The 24,541-nt window shown below is 39.0% G+C and overlaps 1 protein-coding gene across 2 annotated transcripts in view; it reads left to right on the forward strand.

Moving 5' to 3' along the window:
- SCAF4 (SR-related CTD associated factor 4) overlaps window positions 1–24,115 on the forward strand; it is a 60,865-nt gene extending 36,750 nt beyond the window's left edge. Inside the window, exons 10-20 of one of the 2 annotated variants that reach the window (XM_061134294.1) lie at window positions 894–1,058; window positions 1,596–1,681; window positions 2,338–2,528; window positions 3,638–3,738; window positions 4,163–4,276; window positions 5,083–5,239; window positions 6,289–6,446; window positions 7,779–7,944; window positions 8,035–8,121; window positions 8,279–8,470; window positions 22,834–24,115. In XM_061134294.1, coding sequence (XP_060990277.1) covers window positions 894–1,058; window positions 1,596–1,681; window positions 2,338–2,528; window positions 3,638–3,738; window positions 4,163–4,276; window positions 5,083–5,239; window positions 6,289–6,446; window positions 7,779–7,944; window positions 8,035–8,121; window positions 8,279–8,470; window positions 22,834–23,753 — 2,337 coding nt within the window. In that variant the 3' untranslated portion in view covers window positions 23,754–24,115. The remainder of the gene's footprint in view (window positions 1–893; window positions 1,059–1,595; window positions 1,682–2,337; window positions 2,529–3,637; window positions 3,739–4,162; window positions 4,277–5,082; window positions 5,240–6,288; window positions 6,447–7,778; window positions 7,945–8,034; window positions 8,122–8,278; window positions 8,471–22,833) is intronic. The other variant, XM_061134295.1, reaches the window with a different exon arrangement.
- Window positions 24,116–24,541: the final 426 nt, after the last annotated feature.

A 24,541-nucleotide genomic window follows, 5' to 3' on the forward strand; every position in this document is an offset into this window, starting at 1 on the left:
GTCAGCTCCCGGTCTTGTTTTTGCTGACTTCATCTCCTCAATCTTTGGCTACAAAGAATATGATCAATCTGATTTTGGTGTTGACCATCTGGTGATGTCCATGTGTAGAGTCTTCTCTTGTTTTGTTGGAAGAGGGTATTTGCTATGACCAGTGTGTTCTCTTGGCAGAACTTGTTGATAGATGAAATTAAAGAAATATTTTATCAGCCTGTTTAAAATACAGGTGAAACCTCTGAACTTAATTCCAAATGTTTAACAATTATTGATAGTTTATTAATAATTTAGAAAGATTGCTTTTTTATATTATAGTGACATTACAGTTATACTTTCTGTTGTATCAGCATAAGAATGTTACATGTATAAAATTGTTAGATTGTGACATAATACTCTCATTATTACGATATTTCAAACCCTAAATATATTCGGTCTGTAGGCATGTTGGCTGAAACTCCCCTTGGAGTAAAATTTTTAACACAAACTTACAAGTCAGTACTTTTCCTCCCCTAAAGCTTAATTGCCTTTAAAGTTGAAGAGAGAAAATTTGCAGTAGAGTACCTCTGAGTTTAAGTTAAGTCTGTCACTTTGCCTCCTCATATAAATGAAGGTATGTTTTTAAATTATAAAACCTGACATGTGTGTCAATTTTAAAATGAGTTGTAGGATTTTTAAGCTGTATTCTTGGATATAAGCAATTTTTTTGAATAAAATGTATGTGTAGAAATTGTCAGTCATGGTTGAATGTCATAGTTTTTCCTTGATCAAAATTTATTGAAGATGTTTTAGTTTTATATAAAGTTAACTAAATTTTTTAAAAATTATTTTTGGTAGCAGTTACTTAAAATCTACTCATGCAAGTTGGTTTTTTTTTTGTTTTTTTTTTTAAAACAAACAAGGTTCCACTTCCTCCTAATGGACAGATGCCAGGCTTTGGCCTTCTTCCTACACCTCCGTTTCCTCCCATGGCTCAGCCCGTGATTCCTCCAACTCCACCTGTGCAGCAGCCCTTCCAAACTTCCTTTCAGGCACAAAATGAGCCACTTACACAGAAGGCACATCAGGTAAAGTTTCATTCTCCGGTTGCTGATTATTTTTTGGTTCCCTTGATTTATAAGTGGATTCCTGCCTGTTTGTTGACTTTCTATCTTCAGTTTTGATTATAAAGAAAGGCTATTAACTTTGGGCACATATTCACCTTCTCTGTGACCTAACGTTTTCATTTGGGAAGTGGACATAATAATACTATAAATTTTCATAGGGTTCATGAGGATTGACAGAGAGCATGGAATGCTTAAACAGTGCCTAATTCACTGCTTTAGGTGATGGTTTGTTAACACAGTATGTTAACTTTCACAAAATAATTTCCATAAGTAGATAAGTATTTCTTCTAAGTTTGTGAACCATATGAAAAAACTTTTCCCACTCATGCCCAGTCATCATTAAGCTAGTAATTAGGTCTCAAGTAATCAAGAGAGAACTTTCCGGGCAAGAGATTTGTAATTTAGCATTTTGTAAGTTTTTGGACTCTTTTTTTTCTATTTATAGTTTCCATTTTCTCCTTTAATGATGGGTTTTGTATTTTGTTTTTCTTTTTAAAGGAAATGGAAGTAGAACAACCTTGTATTCAAGAGGCTAAGCGGCACATATCTGATCACAGAAAGTCAAGATCTAGATCGGCATCCAGGTAGCTTATAGAAAATGTTAATCGACATGTGCATGTTTTAAGAGACTTAGTAAATCAAGTTGGATTGTTTTCAGATGTATGGGATTAATGAAATAACACTTGGTATGTTTGTATGTATGAGTGAAATGGAGGCAGAAGATATATTAATTTTAAAAAACTAAGTCATCTTAACCAATATTTTTTCCCTCTGAGTTTCTCTAATGCCTGTTTACAAATATGCATGGAATTGTAAGATTTATGTATTCAAAGTTCCTTTACCAATTGATCAAGCAAAAAAAAAAAGGTGGAAAAAAATTAAGGAATACTATAATCAGATCTTTCTGAGAAGATAGAGAATAGCAATCACGGTATATCTCTGTGATGACATTAGCTTTTTCATTACAAAGATGTCATTTAAAATAGTACTAGAGGTATCAAAGATGAGAGATACTTCTATAAGTTAGCAAACTTGTTTATAATATATATGTGCTTTCTAACTTAGAGCATATTAAAAATCCTTAAAATGAATTCCCTACTGTCCAGTTCTTACACATCTTACAAATTCTCACATATCTTACATTAAATTACCTAGTTGTATTTTTTCTTCTTCCCATTAGCACATGCTGAAGTTTTATTTCCATATATTAATCCATTCTCCCTTGTCCTGAAAATATTAGGTCACCAAAAAGGAGACGATCTCGATCTGGTTCTAGATCTCGAAGGTCTCGTCATCGACGTTCTCGATCTCGGTCCAGAGATAGACGCCGACATTCTCCTCGGTCTCGATCCCAAGAACGACGGGATCGAGAAAAGGAAAGAGAGCGCCGACAAAAAGGCCTTCCTCAGATCAAAGCGGAAACCGCGAGTGGTAAATGAACATTTATATTCACATTTCCTGCATTTTTTTTTTCATGTCATGAGTTTTAAATGCTTTGTAACCAGTTAGCAAAATACTGCTTTATTGTGTCTTATCTGTGCTTTGGCGTATACCTTTAGATTTGCTTTTGTACCTGTAGCTGACTGTAAAGCAGCAATTAAGAGTGAGCCAAGCTAACAGTGATGAGCAATAGTGTGTCTTGAATCAAATGCATGAAATAGAGCTGTTAGCTAGTTCTACACACTGAGGAAAGGCGGAGGTTCCCCTCCAGGACAACTGATGCGCTCTTACTTTATAAAGATACACAGTTTATAGGGTGTGTCAGCTTGCACTGTCTCCTGAGTCTCATGATGTTAGAATATGTTTAAGAAGGTATAGTAGATATTCTTGATATGACTCTATAGCTGTTAATGAAATTTTGATTGATAATATGACTTGGGCATATATAAAACTTCTGACCCTGCAGGGCTTATTATGTAGGACACAGCATGAAACAAAAATCATTACACTCGACAGTTGAAAAGGGACAGCTACTTAGAGTGAACAAAAGCACTGAATTGGTTGGTGATCAAGGTCGTTGGGATCAAGGCTTTAACTCCTTTGCTCAATTTGCCAAGGACGATCTCGGGCACAGTGCTGCCTCTCTGACTCTAGTTTATAGAGATGAAATCTTCAGATGTGTCTTCAAAAGACCAGTGTCTTCCCACCTCATCAGTTTACCTTTCACTATCCTGGTTCCATTTCTGGAAGTACTGCCATAATTTTCTAGAATTTTTAAAACTTATATGGGATTTTGGGCTTTCCAGGTGGCTCAGTGGTAAAGAATCTGCCTGTAGTTTCAGGAGACACAAGAGATCTGGGGGAGGAAATGGCAACCCACTCCAGTATTCCTGCCTGGGAAATGCCATGGAGCCTGGCGGGCTGTAGTCCATGGGATCGAGAAGAGTCGTACAGGACTGAGTGGTTGAGTGCTTTATGCTTAACTTGTGGATATCATAATGGAACTCATGCATGTTTTCTGTAATGATTTTTTTCATGTAAAGTACAGAGCTGCTCAGTATGGAATGTGTATACTTTTATGATTATAATTTTATTTTAAGTTTGTAGTACTACACTCTGGGTAGGACAGCTGGACAAAAGGACTACTCAGCAGGATGTTGCCAGTCTTTTAGAAGAGTTTGGTCCAATTGAATCAATTAACGTGAGTATTTATTAAATTTCTTAACAAGAGTAGATAGAAGTGGTCAGTGTTATTTTGCGAAATTAAGGACTTGAGACCTAAGTTAAAATTGGTCTAGGTTTGTAGAAGATGTGGCTGGAGTTGAGGTGTTCTAAGTTTTTGTTTAGCATTTAACTAAATTTTCTGGATAACCAAATTTAATCTAAAATCTTTTTCTAAAAATGGCTTTATATAACAAAGCTTGGAACTGTAGATTGTTGATGACTGGCAGTTGAGACTAAACTGGAACCACCAATTTTCAAATTTTTTTAAATCTCCAGTTGTAGAACACAGGGTCTGGAGGGTGCAAGGGGTTGGGGTTGTTGGAACTGACTGCTTAATATTATATCTTGTTACTTTTTGGTTTTGTTATTATATTTCATAATATGAAAATATTTTGGAGCAGATGATCCCTCCCAGAGGTTGTGCCTATATTGTTATGGTTCATAGGCAAGACGCTTACCGTGCCCTGCAGAAACTCAGCCGAGGGAACTACAAAGTGAACCAGAAATCCATAAAGGTACTATTTCACCACTCATCGCTCATTTCTTTTCAGACGTGACGCATGAGACTTAAAAACTGTCACACGTGCATCTTTTATTAAAAAACTTATCTCCTAAGAGTTAACATGAAATTTTAAATGCTTAGGTATATGGTAGAATTTTGTCTTTTTTTTTTTTTTAAGGGCAGGTAGCTTCATGGAAGTATTTAATTGGTGTTTCAAATATATATAATGTCATTTTGTAAAATATTTTATCTTGTTATTCAAAAAATGTTGTATTTTTCACATTTTAATTTTAAAGATTGCCATCTCAGAACTAATTATGAAAAATAATCACTGAAGATAGAGGGAAAGATATAGGTGCATGGGTGTTCTTCCTCTGAGGGGCCAGACTCAGTGTTTCCTTAAAGTCCCAATACCTACTGTTCTACCCTTGGATTTCACCACAAAAGGATTTTGTCTAATGTTGAGTAATTCTGATGTACCCAAGACTTTTAAAAAGTGTTCCCTGCTTTCTTATGCCCAGTCAGCCTGTCCCTGATAAACTTTTCTCTTAGTTTTATGCTCTCTGGGTTAATGGGTGGGGGCGATTGGAAGAGTGAGAAAGAACGTCATTGACAGTCAGATTTCCTTCTAGGAGAAACAAGAGTGGGATGAAAGGGTAACCAGATTCCTAGCACCAAAGATATTTTGAGTGAGTCCCACGGGTAGCCAAGCCAGATTGTTCCCTTGCTGACCAAGTCTGAGTGATTGGAATCATGGGAAACAGCTCTCAGTTTATGACATTCTTCTCCCTTTTTATATTTTAACAAATGTTGAACTAGATTGCCTGGGCCCTAAACAAAGGAATAAAGGCAGATTATAAGCAGTATTGGGATGTAGAACTTGGTGTTACTTATATTCCATGGGACAAAGTCAAGCCTGAAGAACTGGAGAGTTTCTGTGAAGGAGGAATGTTGGACAGTGATACACTTAATCCAGGTAAAGTAGTAGTTAATTTTTTTTGTTAATATATTTATTTCCTTGGTAGTACTATGACAAATGTTTATTCTTTGCCTTAGGAACTGTTTTTTGAGATTTTTTCAAATACCCACTATGTGGGTGCTGGTCTCTCCATTATAAACTAAGGGAACAGTGGTGAATAAGACAAATGTGGCCTTTGCCCTTATGCAACTTATATTTAGTGGGAGAGATGCAGATGCAAATAATTGCTGATTGTGGGGTTCATTATTCATTATAATATTAAGTAGATCTTAAGTAGACTTTTTCAGTATAGAAACCTAACAGATCAGATGAGTCTTAAACTGAACATTGTTAGTAAGATCCACTGTTTCATAATAATTTCTTTGAAAATGTTTAGCTATCCAGAGAAGGCATCAAAAGTAAACATGTAAGATGAGGAGATGCAGTTATTTGTAGCCTGGATATTAAAAATGCCAGATTGATAGTGGAATTTTCCTTGGGGAAAATGCCAGCTTGTGGGGACATGACCTGGAGGATGATAGACAGCAGGGCAAAGAGGAGCCCAGGATGGCGTGGCAAAACAGAGTAGATATTTCAGACATTGAAGAACTTCAGTCAGGAGTGCTGAGCTGGGCTTTCCCCGTACACCAGCACAGCACCTTCACTTACGGACAGAGCGACACTTCCGTTCAGGCAGACAGGTGCTGAAGGTCTGCTGGGCTCCAGGTGTTCTAGGGGTCTCTGGTCCAGAACTCTGCTTCTCCCTCCCGGGGTCTTTGATACAAAGACCTCCCCCTCCACCATTGTGGTTAAGAACAGACACTTAAGAGCCTAATGTGTCTGGGTTGAATCCCATCTCTGCCTCTGCCAAGTGTGTGTGACTTGGTGTTCCTCTCATAAGACAGGAGTAATAAAAAATAGAACTATTACATATGTGTATATATGTATGTATGCAACAGAGGCTTACATTTTCAGTTTATAATTTTAAACCCAGAAATTATTTTTTTTAATGTTGATGATATTAAACTCAGAGAGCTTTCTGATTACATTTCTTTAACTCTTCATAGATTGGAAGGGAATTCCCAAGAAGCATGAAAATGAAGTTGCTCAAAATGGAGGAACCGAAACCGCACACACAGAAGCAGTGTCACCCATCCCTAAACCTCTGCCTGTGCCTGTCCCTCCCATCCCTGTGCCCGCGCCTATAACAGTGCCGCCTCCACAGGTACGGGTGTCTGACAGACCCCTGTCTAAATCTTACTGTTGATGTATGTCTAGATTCATAGTCAGAAGCTGTGAGTACATAGATGTGCATACTAATTTCTTATGTGTTGGTATTTTAGACCTAATATTTATAAATGCTTTCAAAAACCAGGGTAAATTTCATTTTGCCTTACATCTGCCCAGGTTATTCAGTATATTATTACCTCATAAACTTTTTGACTTGAAATGTGATTTTCCTGCTACATGTTAAGAGCTAAGTAACTAATGTGTTGGTAAGAATTAGAAGTACTTGATTCATACTTTCATGTGTGATCCACTAGATTTTTCTTTTCTTTCAGTATCTTCTTTCCTCAGTTTCTCATATTAAAACTGAATCAGATAAATCTGAGCTATCTCCGGGCTGGGTTGCCTAGCTTGTTGATTTTTCTCAGTGTTAGGAGAAAAGTACATGCTTTGGTACATTCTTAGCTGTGATGTTTTATAAATGGATTCCCCAGGCTGGCACTCTGTACGCAACCTTTTGGATATGACCTTCCAGTGCAGGTTTCAGTGTATGTCAGCACTCATTTAAAGAAACTCGACTAATCTGTTAAGATTGATACTTTTTGTTTTTTTAAGCAATAGCTAAAGTGTTGGGTATGTATTAAATGCCAGGCAGTAGCACTCAACATTTATTTATTCTCTAGTCTCCATAATTATGTGAGTTGGCACTTTTCCATCTTATAGATGAGTAAATTGAGGTCTGGGGAGTGTAATGTAAGTCGCTTTCTCAGGGTCACAAAATGACTTAAAAGGGGGGACAGGCAGTTTGACCCCAGGAACTGTGATCTTAATCACAGTTAAAGTGCAAATTACCTGGTAGCTTTTCTTAGAGTTGTATTCCTCAAACTTAACTGACCTGACCGTGAGACGTTTTTTAACATTATTATTCTGGCAGAACACCAATATAGGTGATGGTGAATCACAATGTGGTATTTGCTTTGATAAGTAGAGGGCAAACTGTGACTTCTGGAAATTCCTTGGTGGCTCCATGGTTAGAACTCTATGCTTCCACTGCAGAATTGCAGCTTCGATCCCTGGTGGGGGAACTAAGATCCTGCAAGCCACATGGAGCAAGCAGCCCAGAATTTTTAGAAAGGGGGAAAAATATGTATTTTCCATTGTTTTGGAGTAGGTACAGATTACCACATGTTATCTAATAAGTGTATTCACATAGTAAGCACAATTTAGAGATACTGGTTTTTTTCAGCAAGGTATTTTCTTTGTCCCTACCCACTGTCTGAGTGAGAGGGTGGCTAGGTCTGTGGCTTCATTTTCCTTTCTTTCTTTCCAGGTCCCTCCACATCAGCCAGGACCTCCTGTAGTTGGTGCTCTCCAGCCACCTGCTTTCACGCCTCCTTTGGGAATTCCACCTCCAGGTTTTGGTCCTGGTGTTCCTCCTCCTCCACCTCCGCCACCATTTTTGCGCCCAGGATTCAACCCAATGCATTTGCCACCAGGTACACTAAGTTATTTGAGAAGATACTCTTTTTTTAAGAGCCTGAAATAAAGTGACACAACTTAAGTTGGCATTGTTTTTCTCATTCTAGGTTTTCTTCCTCCTGGACCCCCACCTCCTATAACTCCACCAGTATCCATTCCTCCTCCTCACACTCCACCAATAAGCATCCCAAACTGTAAGCATGTTTTTCCTTTGTGTCCACTTGTCCTCTTGGAGTTGGGAGTAGGAGGGAGAATGGACCAGTAATAGGATCTGTAGTATGGCAAAAGAATGTTAACCGGGGTGATAATTAATTATTCAGCTTCACATGTTGATGTAATTATATTCCTTAGCTACTATCGCTGGTATAAATGAAGACACTACAAAAGACTTATCTATTGGAAATCCCATTCCAACAGTGGTGTCTGGGGCTAGAGGAAACGCCGAGTCTGGTGACAGTGTGAAAATGTATGGCTCTGCCGTGCCACCTGCTGCACCCACGAATCTGCCTACCCCTCCTGTAACCCAGCCTGTTTCACTTCTTGGTAAGTTCATTTTTTTTATCATTAGTTTTCTTTCCCCTGCCCAAGTTGGGCTTTTTAGAAACAGTGTTCATTTTGGTAAATTATTCTCTGAGGCTGTTTTTCTTGGAGGAAGATCTTTCTTTTAAATATGTGTACATGGTCTTCACCAAGTCTACCCTTAAGAGACAGCCTCAAAAAGGAAATCATGTTTGTTTCTCTGTCCTGAATAAAAGTTTGGATTTGCACATCTCAATTTGGTATAGAAAAGTGGTCAGACTAATCTCTATGAAAAGGAATTGGTACATAGTCCATGATTAACAAAACCCCAGACATCCTTGCATAATAAGATACAGACTTTTTTTAAGCAACATAAGTTTTTTTTCCTATCTGGATTAATTTTTATATATTTAAAATTCCTGGACTTTGATAGCATTCTCTGTAGGCTGGCAAAGAGACTACCTTTGATATATTGCAATAAAATGGCTGTTACCTGAGTGATAGTTGCACAGCCTCAGGCAATGCTTTTCCACTGACCCCTTAGTTTCTCTTATAAAACTTAACCTGTTGTATTCTTTACCCACAACTCAACTTCTAAGATCCAAGGAAGTGTGGCTTAGATTGTTCACACCTTTAAGAGGCCTTACCCTTGCTTGCTTGAATTTAAGTGAATATGCCATATACTTGTTACAGTGATCACCCTATAACAAATTATTATATTTGAAGTGGTATTGCTAACTATGATTAACGCTTGATTCTGATAATGGGTAGTTACTTTATCCTTACTATTGTAATGTTTAAATCCTGTGAACCCATTGTATTGTTTAAAGGTGTGTGTTTGTGCACAAATGTTTGTTTTCCTAATCTTAGATTTTTTAAGGGAAGAGCCCTATACTCCTGGGATATAGGGCTGTGGGACATTGGTTTGTGATGTAGGACTTTTACTTTTCACCTGCAGTTTTCAGGACTGTTGGAAATTTTACTTTGTTGCGTGTACTACATTTATAATAAAAAATTAATTTGTTTTTAAATGGCATGCTGTCTTCTGCCCTCTCCAAGACTGAGGTTAGGCTAATAATAAACTTAAATTTTATTTATTTTAGTACACAGACTGGGTAATAGTAAAAGAGGATTTATGGTTAAAATTTGTCACAAGTAATGTAGCAGTAGTCATTGTAATGATGCAGAATGATTTGTTTGATGGGGAAGTTGCTTAAGAGGTCTATGCCCTGATGGAAGTCATAGTAGAAGGAACGGTAGTAGGCTGGGAGCCAGGAAACCTCAGTATCTTTGGATCTCAGTTTTGTTACAAACCACCCCACCCCACCCCCCAATATTTGAAATAAGATGATTATACAAGAATCACAGTGGATCTAAGTTGGGTAGAATTTTCTGATCACCCTCTTTCCTTCACCCCACATCCATGCCCCTGATTACGAATTCTCTTTTGAAATGAAATTTCCTACTCTGGTGTCCATGGATATTAGGCGACCTGAGACTGTTTGGTTGCATTTGTGCTTTTTTCTGGGTTTAGTAAATTCATTAATTTTGATAACCACTACTTTTGAACAACCTTCAAGAATAAATAACCCTGGGAATTCCCCTGGTGGCCTAATGGTTAGGATTCTAGGCTTTCACTGCTGTGGCTTGGGTTCAGTCCCTGGGCTGGGAACCAAGATCCCGCAAGCCACACGGCACAGCCAAAAACAAACGAAAAAACAGCCTGCCTTTTATTTAACGTTAAGACTTTGGAAACTGCCCTTAATTTCTCATCACTACTGAAATGTGTAATTTAAACTCTCAGCCAACATGTGAAACAAAACAAATCAAAGCTAGTCAGTGCTAGAAAAATAATCAAATCTCTTAGCATTTTTTGTTATGTAACGTACCTGCTTAGATGTCCATCTCCTCCCACCCACCAGACTGGACACTCCATGAGAGAGGAACATTTATTATGTAAGTGGTTGGACGGACGCTTTTCAATGTAGGGCTGTTTATAATTCACCTGTGATGATGATCTTTGTCCTTAACTTTTAAAACAAAATTAAGGAGATGAAGGTTGTTTCAGATCTGGAAAGGTTAAAGTCTGATATAGCATAAAAATAAGAACAGTTTTGTTAAAATAAGCACTTTTAAGTAAAATGCGGTAGTTTTATTTGAATCATGAAAAAAATAGACTTCTGTTTCCCTTCAATTAGAAATCTTGAAAAGAGTATCCCATGAATTTTGACCTTTTATAGAAATGAGACTTTTTAATGTACATGCAAATAAAGGAGGATTTATCAAAAAAACTGATCACAATTCCATCATTTTGATAAAGAAATATAGTAATCACATGCAGTTTTGTAGTACTAAAGGATCAGTAAGTAGTTTGGATATTGTTGATGTCAACCATGAAACGGAAGACTAGAACTAAGATGCTTTCATGTTTTCTCTTGGTGCTCTAATGTTTTCTCTTATGATAATAAAAAGCAACATTACACTATACAGAAAATTTTAAGCCTAGGAGGTGATACTAAACTTCAGCTTCTTCATCTGTGAGAAAAGAAATAAAAATGTTAAACCAGGGTGTTGGGATGATTCAGTTGGACTAACATAAATGTATATAAACAGCTGACATGGGGCCTGTCACAAAGCAGGCACTCAGTGAATGGTGGGTGCTACAGGTAAGAAATATCATAGACAATATTTAGAATAAAGAAGAGTATTTATACTTGGAAATTCTAAAATTATATTATTTTACCTATAATTTATTTTAAATTGTTCTAATTGTCAGCAGTAGAAGTAGCTTTTTCAGGAAAGTATGTATCTTGGCATGGTTGTCTCAGATATTTTACAGTATATTAAACCAGGTGATAAGTTCACATATATAGAAGTTCCATCATGGCTTAGTGAGAAAATGTGTATTAGTTATATAGTAGTGGCATTTCATTTAAATAGCATGATATGGTATCTGTATTTTTCCTATTAATGATACTCAAATTATTTTCTTACGATGAAAGGTAAATATATCCTTGAGAGTTACTGAGATCTTGGACCTTAATTTCTGAAATGTGGCATTGATATTTTTAAACTAGAGGGGCCAATAAAATGTTCAACAGATCTCCCAAAATTCTGTTGTGGGCCTTGGTTATGAAGGAGGCAGTGGGGTGCTTTAAGGATGGTTTGGTTTAAAGAGTTTTCTGAATGATCAGACTTAGGTGTAGGTGTTAGTTTGGAAGTGATGACTATCTGTTTCTGGAATTGGGCTGAGGTAGCCCACACCACCAGATTTGTAGAGAACCACCTCCATCTTTTAGAGATTTTTATTGTTTTAGTAACCAACAATCTGAAAACATAAAAACTATTTGATGCACAATAATAACTCATTACTTGATTTTAAAGGAATCTGTGCTTAGTAATACCTCACACTCCCAAATAGCTAGCTAGAGCAGTGGTCATTTCATTAAAGTTAATGGTTTACAGTTGACCATTTAGAAGCGAAGGAATATTAAAGATGATAGCAATTCAGTACATTCTCTTTACTGTATAAGTGTATGTATTTATTACTTTTCCAAACTTATGTATAACATGTATCTCTAATACAATGTACAACATATTCTTATTTAAAATTTCATTGTAATGTGAAATTTGGGTTACTTTGGTGTTCCAAACAATAAAAAAATACACAAAAAAAATGTTTGTTTGTGTTACATATCTATTGTGTTACCAGCATATCCAAAATATCTTTTCAAGGAAGAAATTAAGCTAAGTCAGACTCATTCCTGTTGTGGAAAATTAAAGTCTCTTTTCTTGTCAGGTACATACATTCTTTAACTATTATTATACAGAGATTCTCCCCAGTTTTGTCACAGTGCTATAAATGATGGTAAACTTTATAATTAAGAATTGGGTATGTGTGAGATTGCTTCTTATATTTGTTACCAAAGATTTAAAGCACAAGTCACAGATCAGTAGCCTACAAGCTAAATTGCTAGACGGTAGTGATGTATTTCGTGCTTGATGTTTCACACTTCCTTGCCTGGCATTTGATGTCCCAAAATTTGAACACGTCAAGAATTCTGTAGACCAAATTGGTTTGTAAATTAAAACAGGTATATTTGCTTTTATGCACTAGCTGTGACCTTAATACTGTCTTGAAGATGAACAATTTTATTGTCAAGTTCTGTAATTCCACTTGATTCTTGAACAGTGCTGGGATTAGGGGCTTCAACTCCCATGCAGTTGAAAATCCACTTTTAATTTTATAGTTGGCCCTCAGTAGCCGAGGTCCCACATCTGTAGATTCAACCAACTACATACCCTGTAGTATGTATTTACTGGGAAAGCAGTCATTGTATAAGTGGGTCTGTACAGTTCAAATCTGTGTTTTTCAAGGGTCAGCTTTACTTTAAAATTGATACTTTGAGTTGTGATTTCACTTAGTTTTAGAGTTTTCTCCTCAGAATTTTGATTTTTGTGTCATTTTTAATATTTTAAATTAGAACGTTAGAGCACCAATCTACTAGTGTGAATAACATTTAAAGGAATCCTGAAGAAAACTCAATTTTTTTAATGGTAATGTCTAATGTTTAAAACATTTTTTGCATTTTAATTTTTTTCTTATTGTAGACTTGGTTATGATGTTGGTTATATTAAATTATACCCTAGAGGGGTCTACCAAATGTTCCTTTGTCATATAAAAGTGTTCTTTGAAAGCTTTAAAATACTTGAATTGGTACTCTAAATATTGCATTTTATTATTCCACTAGTGTTTTATACTTAGAAATGCTTCCAAAATATTCATCACAGTGCTTCTTTCAACTTTGTATAAAAAACATTGTTCAAGGAATGATTAATAGTGATCAGTCCACAACGAATACTTACTTTGTGTATGAATTTATACATGAATGTACTATATTTCCTCAGAAGGTGAAAGCACTTCAAACAAAACCTTGGAAAAGTCTTGCACAAAAACATGAAAGGTGCTTATCACATTGTCTCCATCTCTGTCTGCACCTTCTAGGCTGCAGGACTCCAACCTTAAGAGTCTCTTTTTAATTTAAACCTGACAGCTTTTGGGGCCTAAGGAAGGTGGGAGGGACAGAAACTCTGGGCTCTAGATTGATTTTTGGTAGACAAGGATAATTCTATGAAGAATTGCAGGTAAGATTTTTTCCAGATAACACTTGAGAATTATGGATGGTCTCATTCAGTGATGGATTACCAGTATATCCCAGACTTCTTGACTCCAGTAGTACAACTCTTAACTCACACCTGTTATGCTTTGCCTGTTACACTAAGATAGCAATTCAGATACAAACTGAAATTCTAAAAAACAACTATAAAAGATCTATAGGAAAACTGACCAAACCATATTGTAGATTATTTTGCAAAAAAAAAAAAAACCCAAAAAACAAGTCATTTTTTAAGAGAGAATGGTTTCTGGTTTTTCATTTAAAATTAGGGTTTTCATGTCCTGTGCCATGCTAAAAATAGATACACGTCTTAGTGTACTTACACTATATATTATTGAAATTCAAATTTCTTTTAAGTCTTTGCTACCATACCATTTTTTTGGTTTTTTGTTTGTTTGTTTGTTTTGGTGTAGTAATGTATAATGCAATCTAACGTGCCTTCTCTCTCATTCTTTGAAAACTAGTTCATTTTTTCATTCTCCCCAGCTCCCAACACAGTACCTGCTAGAAGAATCACCTGGGAGTCTCTTCAGAATAATTATGCCCTAATTGTTATTAATTGGTGAATCTAGGCAAAGGAGATATATGTTTGGATTGTACTGTTATTTCAATTTCCTGAAGGTCTGTAGTTTAAAAGAAGAAAAGACAGCTTTCAATGGTACAACAAACATATATCTGTATGCCTAGAGGCTCTCAGGGCATTGATGGGAGAGATGAGAGTGGCTGGTATATCTTTCTCCTTGTGTGAACAGATTTCGAATTAGGTTCATGCACAGTGCCACAGTGGCATTCTTTTGGAATCAAAAAAGGTGGAACTGCGACTGGGAGCGGAAAAGGAGGTTGTGAAAGAACATTGCAGCTTTACTCAAAATAAATTTCAGGTCTTCGTAGGTAAGGAAAGAGACCACCCTGGGGAGAGACCTGGACCTTGTAGCCACTGTTTTTACACCCTGAGAGGTATCTTGTCTATGAGTTTAGTTGTCAGTTTATGCCACCACTGTACATTCATATGTTGAACATGTTTACTCCCAATACCTGCTGTGGACCAGGCACCCTTCTGGGTACTAGAGATACCTGAATGACAAGAGAAGGCCTGTCTTCCTGGAGCTTACATTCTAGTGGGGACTTAGATAATAAGTAAACTAATAATTTCACATGAAGATATTCCTGTGAAGAGAGTAAAACAGAGAACGGGATTGGAGGAATGTTGTGTAAAGTGTACTGTTTTGAATAAAATGGCTGGAGAACGCTTCTGAGGAGGTAATACAGAGAGAAGTAATAAGAGGAAAGAGTCGTGTAGATACAGAGGAAAAGCATCTTCTTTAGAGAAGACGGAAGGGGAGCTTGGGCTGAGAACACACTGCAGAGGGCTGTAGGGCGGGAACCAGGTGAGTGTGAGTGCAGCCGTGAGGAGCTCAGAGCTGGCTATCAAGGGTCAGTCAGGAGAGCAACAGGAAGTGTAGCTTTGAACACTGTTGTGACCTGGTTTCCATTTTTCAAAGGATTGTATATGGCATTTCTGGAGAAAGCAAACTGCAAGAGTTGGTAAGAGTGGAATGAGGGGACTATTTTGGATGAGGATAGAGCCTTCAGAGTGGCTCTATTCCTTACATACGAGAGAAGAGCCAAGAATTACCATGTTGTTTTTTTTTTTACCTGAGCATTTGGTAGTGTAATTGCCATTCCTGAAATGGGAAGACCTCAAAGAAGAGTGGGTTTAGGGCGAGGATGTCAAGTTAAATATGTTGGATGTCGTGACATTTAGGTGCTGCTGTCAGCTAAACAACTGGTAAAGATAAGTTCTGGTGTTGTCAGCAAATACAAATGATATTTACAGCCACCAGTCATGAAATGACCTAGGGAGGGGATGTAGTGCGAGGGATCAGCCCAGGAATACTGCAGCATTTAGCAGATGAAAATACAGTACAGAGAACTAAAGAGTTTGTATATATCAATCATTTAAGCCTTACAGTCCTTTGAAGTCAACACAGTTATCCCCATTTTGTAGATGGGGCATCAGAGGCATAAACAGATGAAGTAACGTGCCCAAGGGTCACAGCTCCATGTGGCAGTGCCTAGAATTCAAGTACCCTCATGCCAACTCCTTTGCTTTTACCCACTGTCCTGTACTGTCCCACCCTCAAAGGCACAGCCAGGGAGCTGGGAAACAGGAGAGGGAGGTACTCTGGAAGCAGAGTGAAGGAAGGTCCCCGGGAGGAGGGAGACAGCAACTGTCAGAGGCCGTTGTTGGTCAGAGGAGCGCTGAGACTTGCCACCGATTTAGCAAGGGGAAAGCTCCTGGGTGGCTTCGGGAAATGTGGTTTCATTGGAGTGATGGGTTCAAAAGCCTGTATAAGTATATGTATGGGAGAGAAGGAGAGATGAGGCGATGGATACAGTGATTCTGGACATCTTACTCTGAGGAGATGTGCTATATGGGGGAACATTAAAATGGGGATGAGAGCCGAAGGGAGATCCACAGTGAGGGAGGTTTTTTTGTTTTTATTTCTAAAAGATGGACAAAACTCCAGCATGTTATTACTGGAAAACCTGGAGAGGGGAAATTTTTGGTGCAACCAAGAAGAGATATTTGCTAGGTTGATATTCTTACATAGATGAGAGGGGGGTGTATAGATTTGGGGTTTGAGTATGGGACTTCATTTAGCCTTTGGAACACATGTTCCAAACACATGTTCACAGACGGAAGGAGCAATGCAGATACAGGTGCAGGTAAAGGGTAGGTTTGGTGGTAGGTGGGTGGGTGAGAAAGTTTTTCTAAATGCTTTTTTTTTTTTTTAATGCTATACCAACTAGGATAAATAAAACATATTTCCATTTAATGTTACTTGGTAATGGAAAGAAATGAAGTACTTATACCTGCTATAACATGGATGGGCCTTGAAAAGATATGCTGAGTGAAAGAATACAGTCACAAAGGGTCACGTATTGTATGATTCCACTTACATGAAATGTCCAGAATAGCCAAGTCCATAGAGGAAATGGAATGTATGGTTGCCTGGAGGTTGGGGGGAAATGGGGAATGGTGGTTAGTGAATACAGGATTTCTTTTTGAGATGACAAAAATTGATCTAAAGTTTGTTTTGGTGGTTGCCCAACTCTGAACATATTTAAAAAACATAGAACTACACCCTTTACCTGGGTGAATTGTAGGCTATGTGAATTTTACTTCGCAGAAGCTGTATAAAACCAACCAGGTAAGAGCAGACAATGAAAAACAGGAACATGTGAAACAGATACCTAGAAACATAAGAATGTGAATTGACTCCGGAAATTCAAATTGCTGGCCAGGATTAAGGGAGCATTTGTGGTTGTAGTTACAAAAAAAATGAGGCCAGTCGGCATGTTGGGGGTGGTGCCCAGCCATATTCAGGTGCAGATTAGGTAGAAGAGTTGCGTTTACAACCAGTGTTGAGGTTTCTCCAAGCAGCGTGGTGAGGGAGAACCATGGACTCCCAAGACAGGTAAGGAGGAAAGGAAAGACATGATGGGCATGAGGGACATGATCCTAGTGGGATTGATGGTGGTTTTGGGTACTTGAAAATAAAAGAATTCGGAAGTAACAAAGTTGCTTCTGATGAAAAGCCCAGGACTTCCCAGAGGCCTTGGCTGTGATAGAATGAAAAACAAGATGATTGGAGGAGAAGAGGCAGAAGAACCATCCTTTCTGCTGACTGGCCTTTTCAGCTGTTCCCTCTGCTCTTCCTCTCCTCGCTCTCCTCCCTTTCCTTCATGTAGCAAATCCTTGCTTTAAAAAAAAAAAAATCCAACTTAAATTTACATTGTGTGTGAAAGAGTACAACTAACACATTCAGCTGGTCTCTGCCACAGTAAATAAGTCAAGCCTTATTCTTCTGAGATTTCAAGGTCCACACTGGTCTCCCACATATCAACCTTCCCCTCCCACACCACCCCTTTAAGGCTTTTAACATACTTGTTTCTTACTTCCCATGATTACCAACGTCTTTGCTATAGAAAGCAGTGGCATCTCTCCTTTAATCTTGATACTTGCTTCTTAGTTGTGGGACAGTTGAGGGCTTTTTGACTCATAGGAAATAGCCTTGGCTATTTAAACTCCAATGAGTTTCTTCCCTAGTGGCTTGGACAGTAAAGAATCCACCTGCAATGCAGGAGATCTGAGTTCGATCCCTGGGTCAGGAAGACCCCCTGGAGGAGGGTATGGCAACCCACTCCAGTATTCTTGCCTGGAGAATTCCATGGACTGGGGAGCCTAGAGGGCTACAATTCATGGGATTGCAAAGAGTCCGACATGACTGAAATGACTTAGCACAAACACACGAGTTTTCTTCTACTCCTTGAATTTAAATAATTTGTCTGCCTTAAAATCTTGCTGTATTAGAAATTTTGGAGTTTTCTATCTACTGTGGTGGTTCCCCAGTTCTGTTTCCCCTTTTTTGTTTCATCCATATTCTGGATAAGTTAACACCATGATTCTTAATCTTTTGAGCTCTATACATTTAATCAGTCTCTTGAGCACATTTCCATCAGGTGTAGCCCAGGCCTCTCCAACCTTCAGTGTTACCATGTGAAGTTTGTCATCTGTCTCCAAAAATTGCTTCTGTTACTAAATTTCTGCATTGCACAGATGCCTCCATCCTCTCATTCAAAGCAGAGAGCTGTGTTCTTCCAGCCCTTAGATTCTGCCAGTCCTGCTATTGAAAAGCTTCAATGTTCCTCCTTCTCTAGCACCTCTTTCAGTTGTCTCTCACCTCTGTCCCCTGGATTCGTGAAATAAGAGCCTTGCTACTCTCTAGTATCTTCCCTCCTCCCCCTTCTTGCTTTCCTGAAAGAGGGATCTTTCACAAATGAACATAGGACTATCCCTGCTAAAAATCCCTGTGTGATTTTCCCACCATTCTAGATCAGCCCAAGTTCCTTATCACGGGTGGAAGAGCTGGATTGCCCTGGCCTACCTGTTCAGCTTCATTCACTTCATCTTTTTTGTTTCTAATTTTTAATAGTGATTTATATTTGTACAGATTCTAGCTGCTTCAGTAATAAACCTCACCTTCTCTCCTTGATTTTCATTCAAAAGACATTCTGCTGCAGTAACAGCACACTTTACTGCTTCAGCTTGCTAATAGGCCTTTTCAGAGTCGGCCATCCTCTTGATCGTAATATCCTTCCTCATGTTGGCCTGAATGTTTTTCCCTTCTGTTGACACCTAATTCAGACATCTCATGGAACTCCTGCTCATTTTCACACATACCGACTTTCATCAGTTGCACTTTTGTCAGCATACTAGTGTGTGCCATCTCCTATAGCAATTAACATTTGTCGGAAAGTTCCCCTGGAGAATGAAATGGCAACCCACTCCAGTTTTCTTGCCTGAGAAATCCCATGGACAGAGGAGCCTGGCGGGCAGCAGTCCACAGGGTCGCGGAAGAGTTGAGACACAACTTAGCCACTAAAGAACAACATCCCCAGCACAGTAAGTGTGTTAACAATGTAAAAAAGCTTGGATGTTCAACATACATATGGGTGAATTTTTTTTTCTTTAAGTTTGTAACTCTGGAGAACTTGTCAGTGGTATATTGCACATCAGACTTTGAAGTAAAATGAATAATTGCTTTGACTGTCCTTTAGACCTGAGTAACTCACTACATATTCCACTGGTATGTATATAATGTTAGCTTTCCTAATAAAAATGAAATTGAGCTGTTATCCCTGCCAAGGACTTAATACTACCTGATATACTTTTTTAATTAAATGTAACTTTAATTAAAAACAGTACTTTTTTGTTCACTGCAAAACAACAACAGATGAGCAAAAAAATCTGTAATTCTACCACTTGTGTATTTTGAAGGCCAACATTTATACTGTCAGGGGAGTCTGTACTTTGTTGGCCCATAAAGGGTTAAAGGGAAATCAGCTTATTTATGAAAGAAGAAAATTATTTGAGTGTATAATATTTTAAGTAAATCCCAAATACCAATATCCACATATGTTTGATAGATAAATTAAGCAGTGGTTTTTTTCTTTATAAAAATATGCTTTGGGGAATTCCATGGTGGTCCAGTTGTTAGGACTCTGTGCATTCACTGCCATGGGCTCTTGTTCAGTACCTTGTTGGGGAACGAAGATCCCAAAAGCCTCATGTCGTGGCTAAAGATTAAAAATAAATTTTAAAAAAATGTGTTTGTAGGAGGTTTCATTATATGGGACTTCCCTCGTGGTCCGGCGGCTAAGACTTCACTCTCCCAATGCGGTTCAGTCCCTGGTCAGTGTACTAGATCCCACATGCCACAACTGAAGATCCGGTTTGACAGAATAAACATTAAAACATACATATGCGTGTACTGTTAACCCTGTTAAGTCGATCTGTATATACCCTCAGATGCATGTTAGAACTTAGAAATGCATTCCTAGAGATGGGTTTATATTTTACAAAGAATCATTGCCCATTTGATCTCTGTACAAAGATTGAGGTTGGCCTTTGGCAGCTGTCAAATTGGTAGTTGAGGAAGCCATCGGTATTCCCATTGTCCTGCAAAGGTCTGTTTCCTCTTAAAGATTTATCTGAACTTAATTCTTTTGTTATAATAAGATGCTTTTAACCCCTTCCTTGTCTCTCTAGTGTAATTTAAAACTTGCTATTGGCCCTTGAGCTTATAGTTAGGTACTAGAATGTGCCACACCAAGTCTTTTAACAGAATAAACATTTACCATTTTTATCCTTGAGTAAAAGCTGGTGGGAAAGGAAAATTTTATCTAGGTGCTTCTGTATATGATAAACTATTGAAAGAGGCTGTACATGGGTACATACATTTTACGTTCCTTGTTTTGAATTAAAGTCCACAAGTGTTGGTATTGTATGATTTCTTTAAAAAGTAGGAGCAAGGAAATACCTTAGATGCCGGGTTGTCTCAGTATATGGTACAGTCTCAGTAAATGTACAGTAAATGACATCAAGAAAGTTTGCCGTGAATTTCATATCATTCTGAGGTAGAGTATAAGTTCTGTATTATGCTCATTGTCTGGGATTTTCTGAAGAGTGTGAAGAGTCTATGAAGGGCTGAGGTCTTTGCCTTATTCATCCAGTTCATCATTGGTGGCTTTTCATTATGGTAATTAACATTTTCTTAGGCCTAATATATGGAAGCTTAATTTCTTTAAGTTACCAAACTGCTTGACTCTAAACTGTGGTGGATATTGGGAGACCAGGAAAGGCTAATAAGATCTTAATGATCAGAAATACAAAACATAGTGTTTTTGCAAAGTGAAATACTTGGTGTTAGGATATTTACCATCTGTCAAAATAGATGTGTAGAATAATAATTTCAGCACTTAACGATGTGCCAGGCTCTGAGCTCATGCTTACGTGTTTTATCCCACTTAATCTCAACCAAAAGCAGGTATTATTATCCCTATTTCTGAGGCATGTGTCCAGGGTCACTCCTTTGTGAGGTTTTTCACCAAATGTTTCTCTAAGCATTTAAAAGAAGGTACTCTAAGTAAAGCGATAGGAGTTATGACTGATACACATACATTTTCAGTCCACTGTGTTTAGTTCCTAAGTCTGAGAGAGTAGTATTGGACCATATGTTCTGAGGAGCAAAAACTGAAGTAGAAATTCTTGTCTTCCATATTAGTAATAATTGTGTACACAGAAAATCTATTGTTAGGATTTAGTAGGACTTCCTTAAATGTTTGCTAAAGTGAGTCAGAGGAAGTGATTGAAACTAAAAATAACATGATGTTGGGATGGGGGAAGGATGAAAAAGTGTTGGGTTTGCTATCAGGTTATTTTTCAGTGAGTGTTGAACAAGCATTTCTCTCACCATTGCCACTCTATAAGTCATAACCTACCACTTGCCAAAGACATCTCTGCAGTACGTGAGTAGATGGCACCTTCTGATAATATCTGAACATTTTCATTTTTAGAGTAACTCTTGTTGTAATGTTAATATTTGCAGAGAAATATTGGTGATACTACCTGTTACTTAGTTAAGTTGTGAAACGAATCCTCCTCTTCTGTATCATACATGCTGGGTTGAATTTGACTGTTACACTGAAGCATAAGCAGAATGCCTGCTCTAAACAGGAAATAAGACCAGTAAGTCACTGTCGCTTTCAGCAGCACTTGCTTCTATCAGTCTTGCCGTCTTTGGGAAAATGAATAGAAGGTGAATGGCTGAGCACCCAACATAGTTCAGCAGTCGTTTTGGCATAGCAGTTTACATGTTATGCTGTGCTTTAAGAAGAGACTTGTGAAAACAAACTCTGCATTCTTGTATTGATCTTTATTTTACAAGCATTAGTGTTTTAGATCCATGGGTTGGGAAGATCCCCTGGAGTAGGAAAATGGCAACCCACTCCAGTTGACAAAGAGTCTGCCTGCAGTGCAAGACCAGTGTTCAATTCCAGGGTCTGGAAGATGCCCTGGAGAAGGATATGGCAACCCACTCCGGTATTCTTGACTGGAAAATCCCATGGACAGAGGAGCCTAGTGGGCTTTACAGTTCACAGAGTCACAAGAATTGGGTATACCTTACTGACTAAACCACCACCAGTATTCTCGCCTGAAAAATTCTAAGAGGAGCCTGGCAGGCTCTAGTCCATGGGGTCACACAGAGTCGGACACGACTGAGCAGCTGATCATGTGACTGCACGTCAACTGTGTAAAGCGTTTTAATGTCAGACTCAAAGAAACCTCCCTCTTCACTGGATTTTCTGGGTCATTGACCCCATTTTTTTCCTAGTAGAAAGTCAAATTAAGACTTAGAATAAAAAATTTTCTTCTAAGAGTACACCTGAAATAAGTTTCAGTTGGCTCAGCTAGTTCATTTATCTCATTAGGACATAGCACGTTGTGTTTCTCAAGTATTTTGATTGGTAAGACAGCTGCTAATCAAGGCCGTGCAGAAGGACATTTTGATATGCTTTTCCCAAAATGTGATATGTTACAGTTTCCTTGTGTGACATAGTTTGACCTCTACTTGTATTGGGTAGGTGTGTGTACATAACTGTATAATGTATCTTTAGGACTGCTTGCCATGGATTGTTGCTGGGACTTCACATTGAGTTTCTCCTGGGTAGACTGGCAGACAGTATGACTTTGGAAGATTGTGAATTTCATTTTGCTCCAAGCACCACAGGAAACAGTTGAAAATAGAATATGTGGTCCTCTGTGTTGCTTTATTTACAGTCTCATTTTTATTGCCTCGTCAGGTACCCAAGGAGTTGCGCCAGGTCCCGTCATTGGGCTCCAGGCCCCATCCACCGGTCTCCTCGGTGCCCGGCCTGGCCTGATCCCACTCCAGCGCCCACCAGGAATGCCGCCACCTCACTTACAGCGGTTTCCCTTGATGCCACCTCGGCCCATGCCTCCACACATGATGCACCGAGGTCCACCGCCAGGCCCGGGGGGCTTCGGAATGCCTCCGCCTCACGGAATGAAAGGCCCCTTCCCACCCCACGGCCCCTTCGTCAGGCCTGGCGGGATGCCGGGGCTCGGGGGCCCGGGGCCAGGCCCAGGGGGCCCCGAGGACCGCGACGGAAGACAGCCGCCACCGCCGCAGCCGCAGCAGCAGCAGCAACAGCCGCCGCCACAGCAGCCGCCGCCGGCCCAGCAGCCGCCGCCGGCCCAGCAGCAGCCACAGCCGTTCAGAAACGACAGCAGGCAGCAGCAGTTCAATTCAGGTAGAGACCAAGAGAGGTTTGGAAGAAGATCCTTTGGAAATAGGGTGGAGAATGACCGGGAACGGTACGGGAACCGTACCGATGACCGAGAGAGGAGAGAGTGGGGAAGGAGGAGCCCCGACCGGGACAGGCACCGAGACCTGGAGGACAGGGACAGACGCGCTAGCGGGCATCGAGACAGAGAGAGGGATTCCAGGGATAGAGAGTCCCGTAGAGAGAAGGAAGAGAGCCGGGGCAAGGAGAAGCCCGAGGGGGCAGACAGGGCGGGCACTAACAAGACCGTGGAGCCTCCCACTAGCCAAGCGGGAAACGTAGACACTGCTTCAGAACTTCCCAAGGGGGAGCCTGGGCCTGCAGTTGCAAAGCCTTCCGAAGAGTTACCTGCTGAGGCTACCTCATCCGTCGACCCCGAGAAGGACCCCAGCTCAGCAGCAGAGGCTCCTCGTTGAGAGACTGGGATCTGTCAGATATGACGGCGACGCAGGAGGGTAGGGCTTGGGGTGTACAGATGCTGTATTATACCTGCTCCCGCTATGTCACAGCCCCGCAGTAGTTGGTGGGAGTTGTAAGCAATTTGATTGCTTCCCTTCTATTTAAAAATAGCCACAAAATAACAAAAAAAAAAAAATACTGAAAATATGAATAAATATTACCCTTTTGCTGTAACTTTTTAAAAGTTTTGACTTTAAAAAGTTTACAAATCGTAATTAGAAGTGCTATTTTTTTTTTTTTTAATTTAAGACAAGGTAACGGTGAAAGCTCCTCAAAAAACAATAGGGATGTTTTTAATAAACTCTATTTTCGTAACAAACTTTAATGTGTGCTATTCTTCCTACACTGCATTAAGGTGGAAAAGTTCATCAAAGTTTGAGCAGTTAATGCTGTATTAGTCTAAATTAGACTTGTTGATTTGATGGAAACAGACATCTTTATGTATTTTCAAACACTTCATCTGTAATATTTTTGATTTTTAGCATTTCAGTCATAAGGCAAAGGTTAATGTTAACTGAAAAGCTTGTGAGTTTGGGGATTCAATCAAGGTGTTCTCCCCACCCCCTGCCTACTGGCTTTGTTGTAAATGTTGCCCTAAATAATTGGTAAAAAAAAATGCTTTGCTAAGGGAACATTGGACCCCAACATTGCCCATTGTACTATAAATTATTGCCTGGGTATTACTTTTTTAGAAGGCTGGTTGTTTTTCTTACCATCCCGTCAAATTTTTCAAAAGGGTGAAAGA

The sequence above is a fragment of the Dama dama genome, chromosome 31, assembly GCF_033118175.1.
Source record: "Dama dama isolate Ldn47 chromosome 31, ASM3311817v1, whole genome shotgun sequence".
Classification (NCBI taxonomy): Eukaryota; Metazoa; Chordata; class Mammalia; order Artiodactyla; family Cervidae; genus Dama; species Dama dama.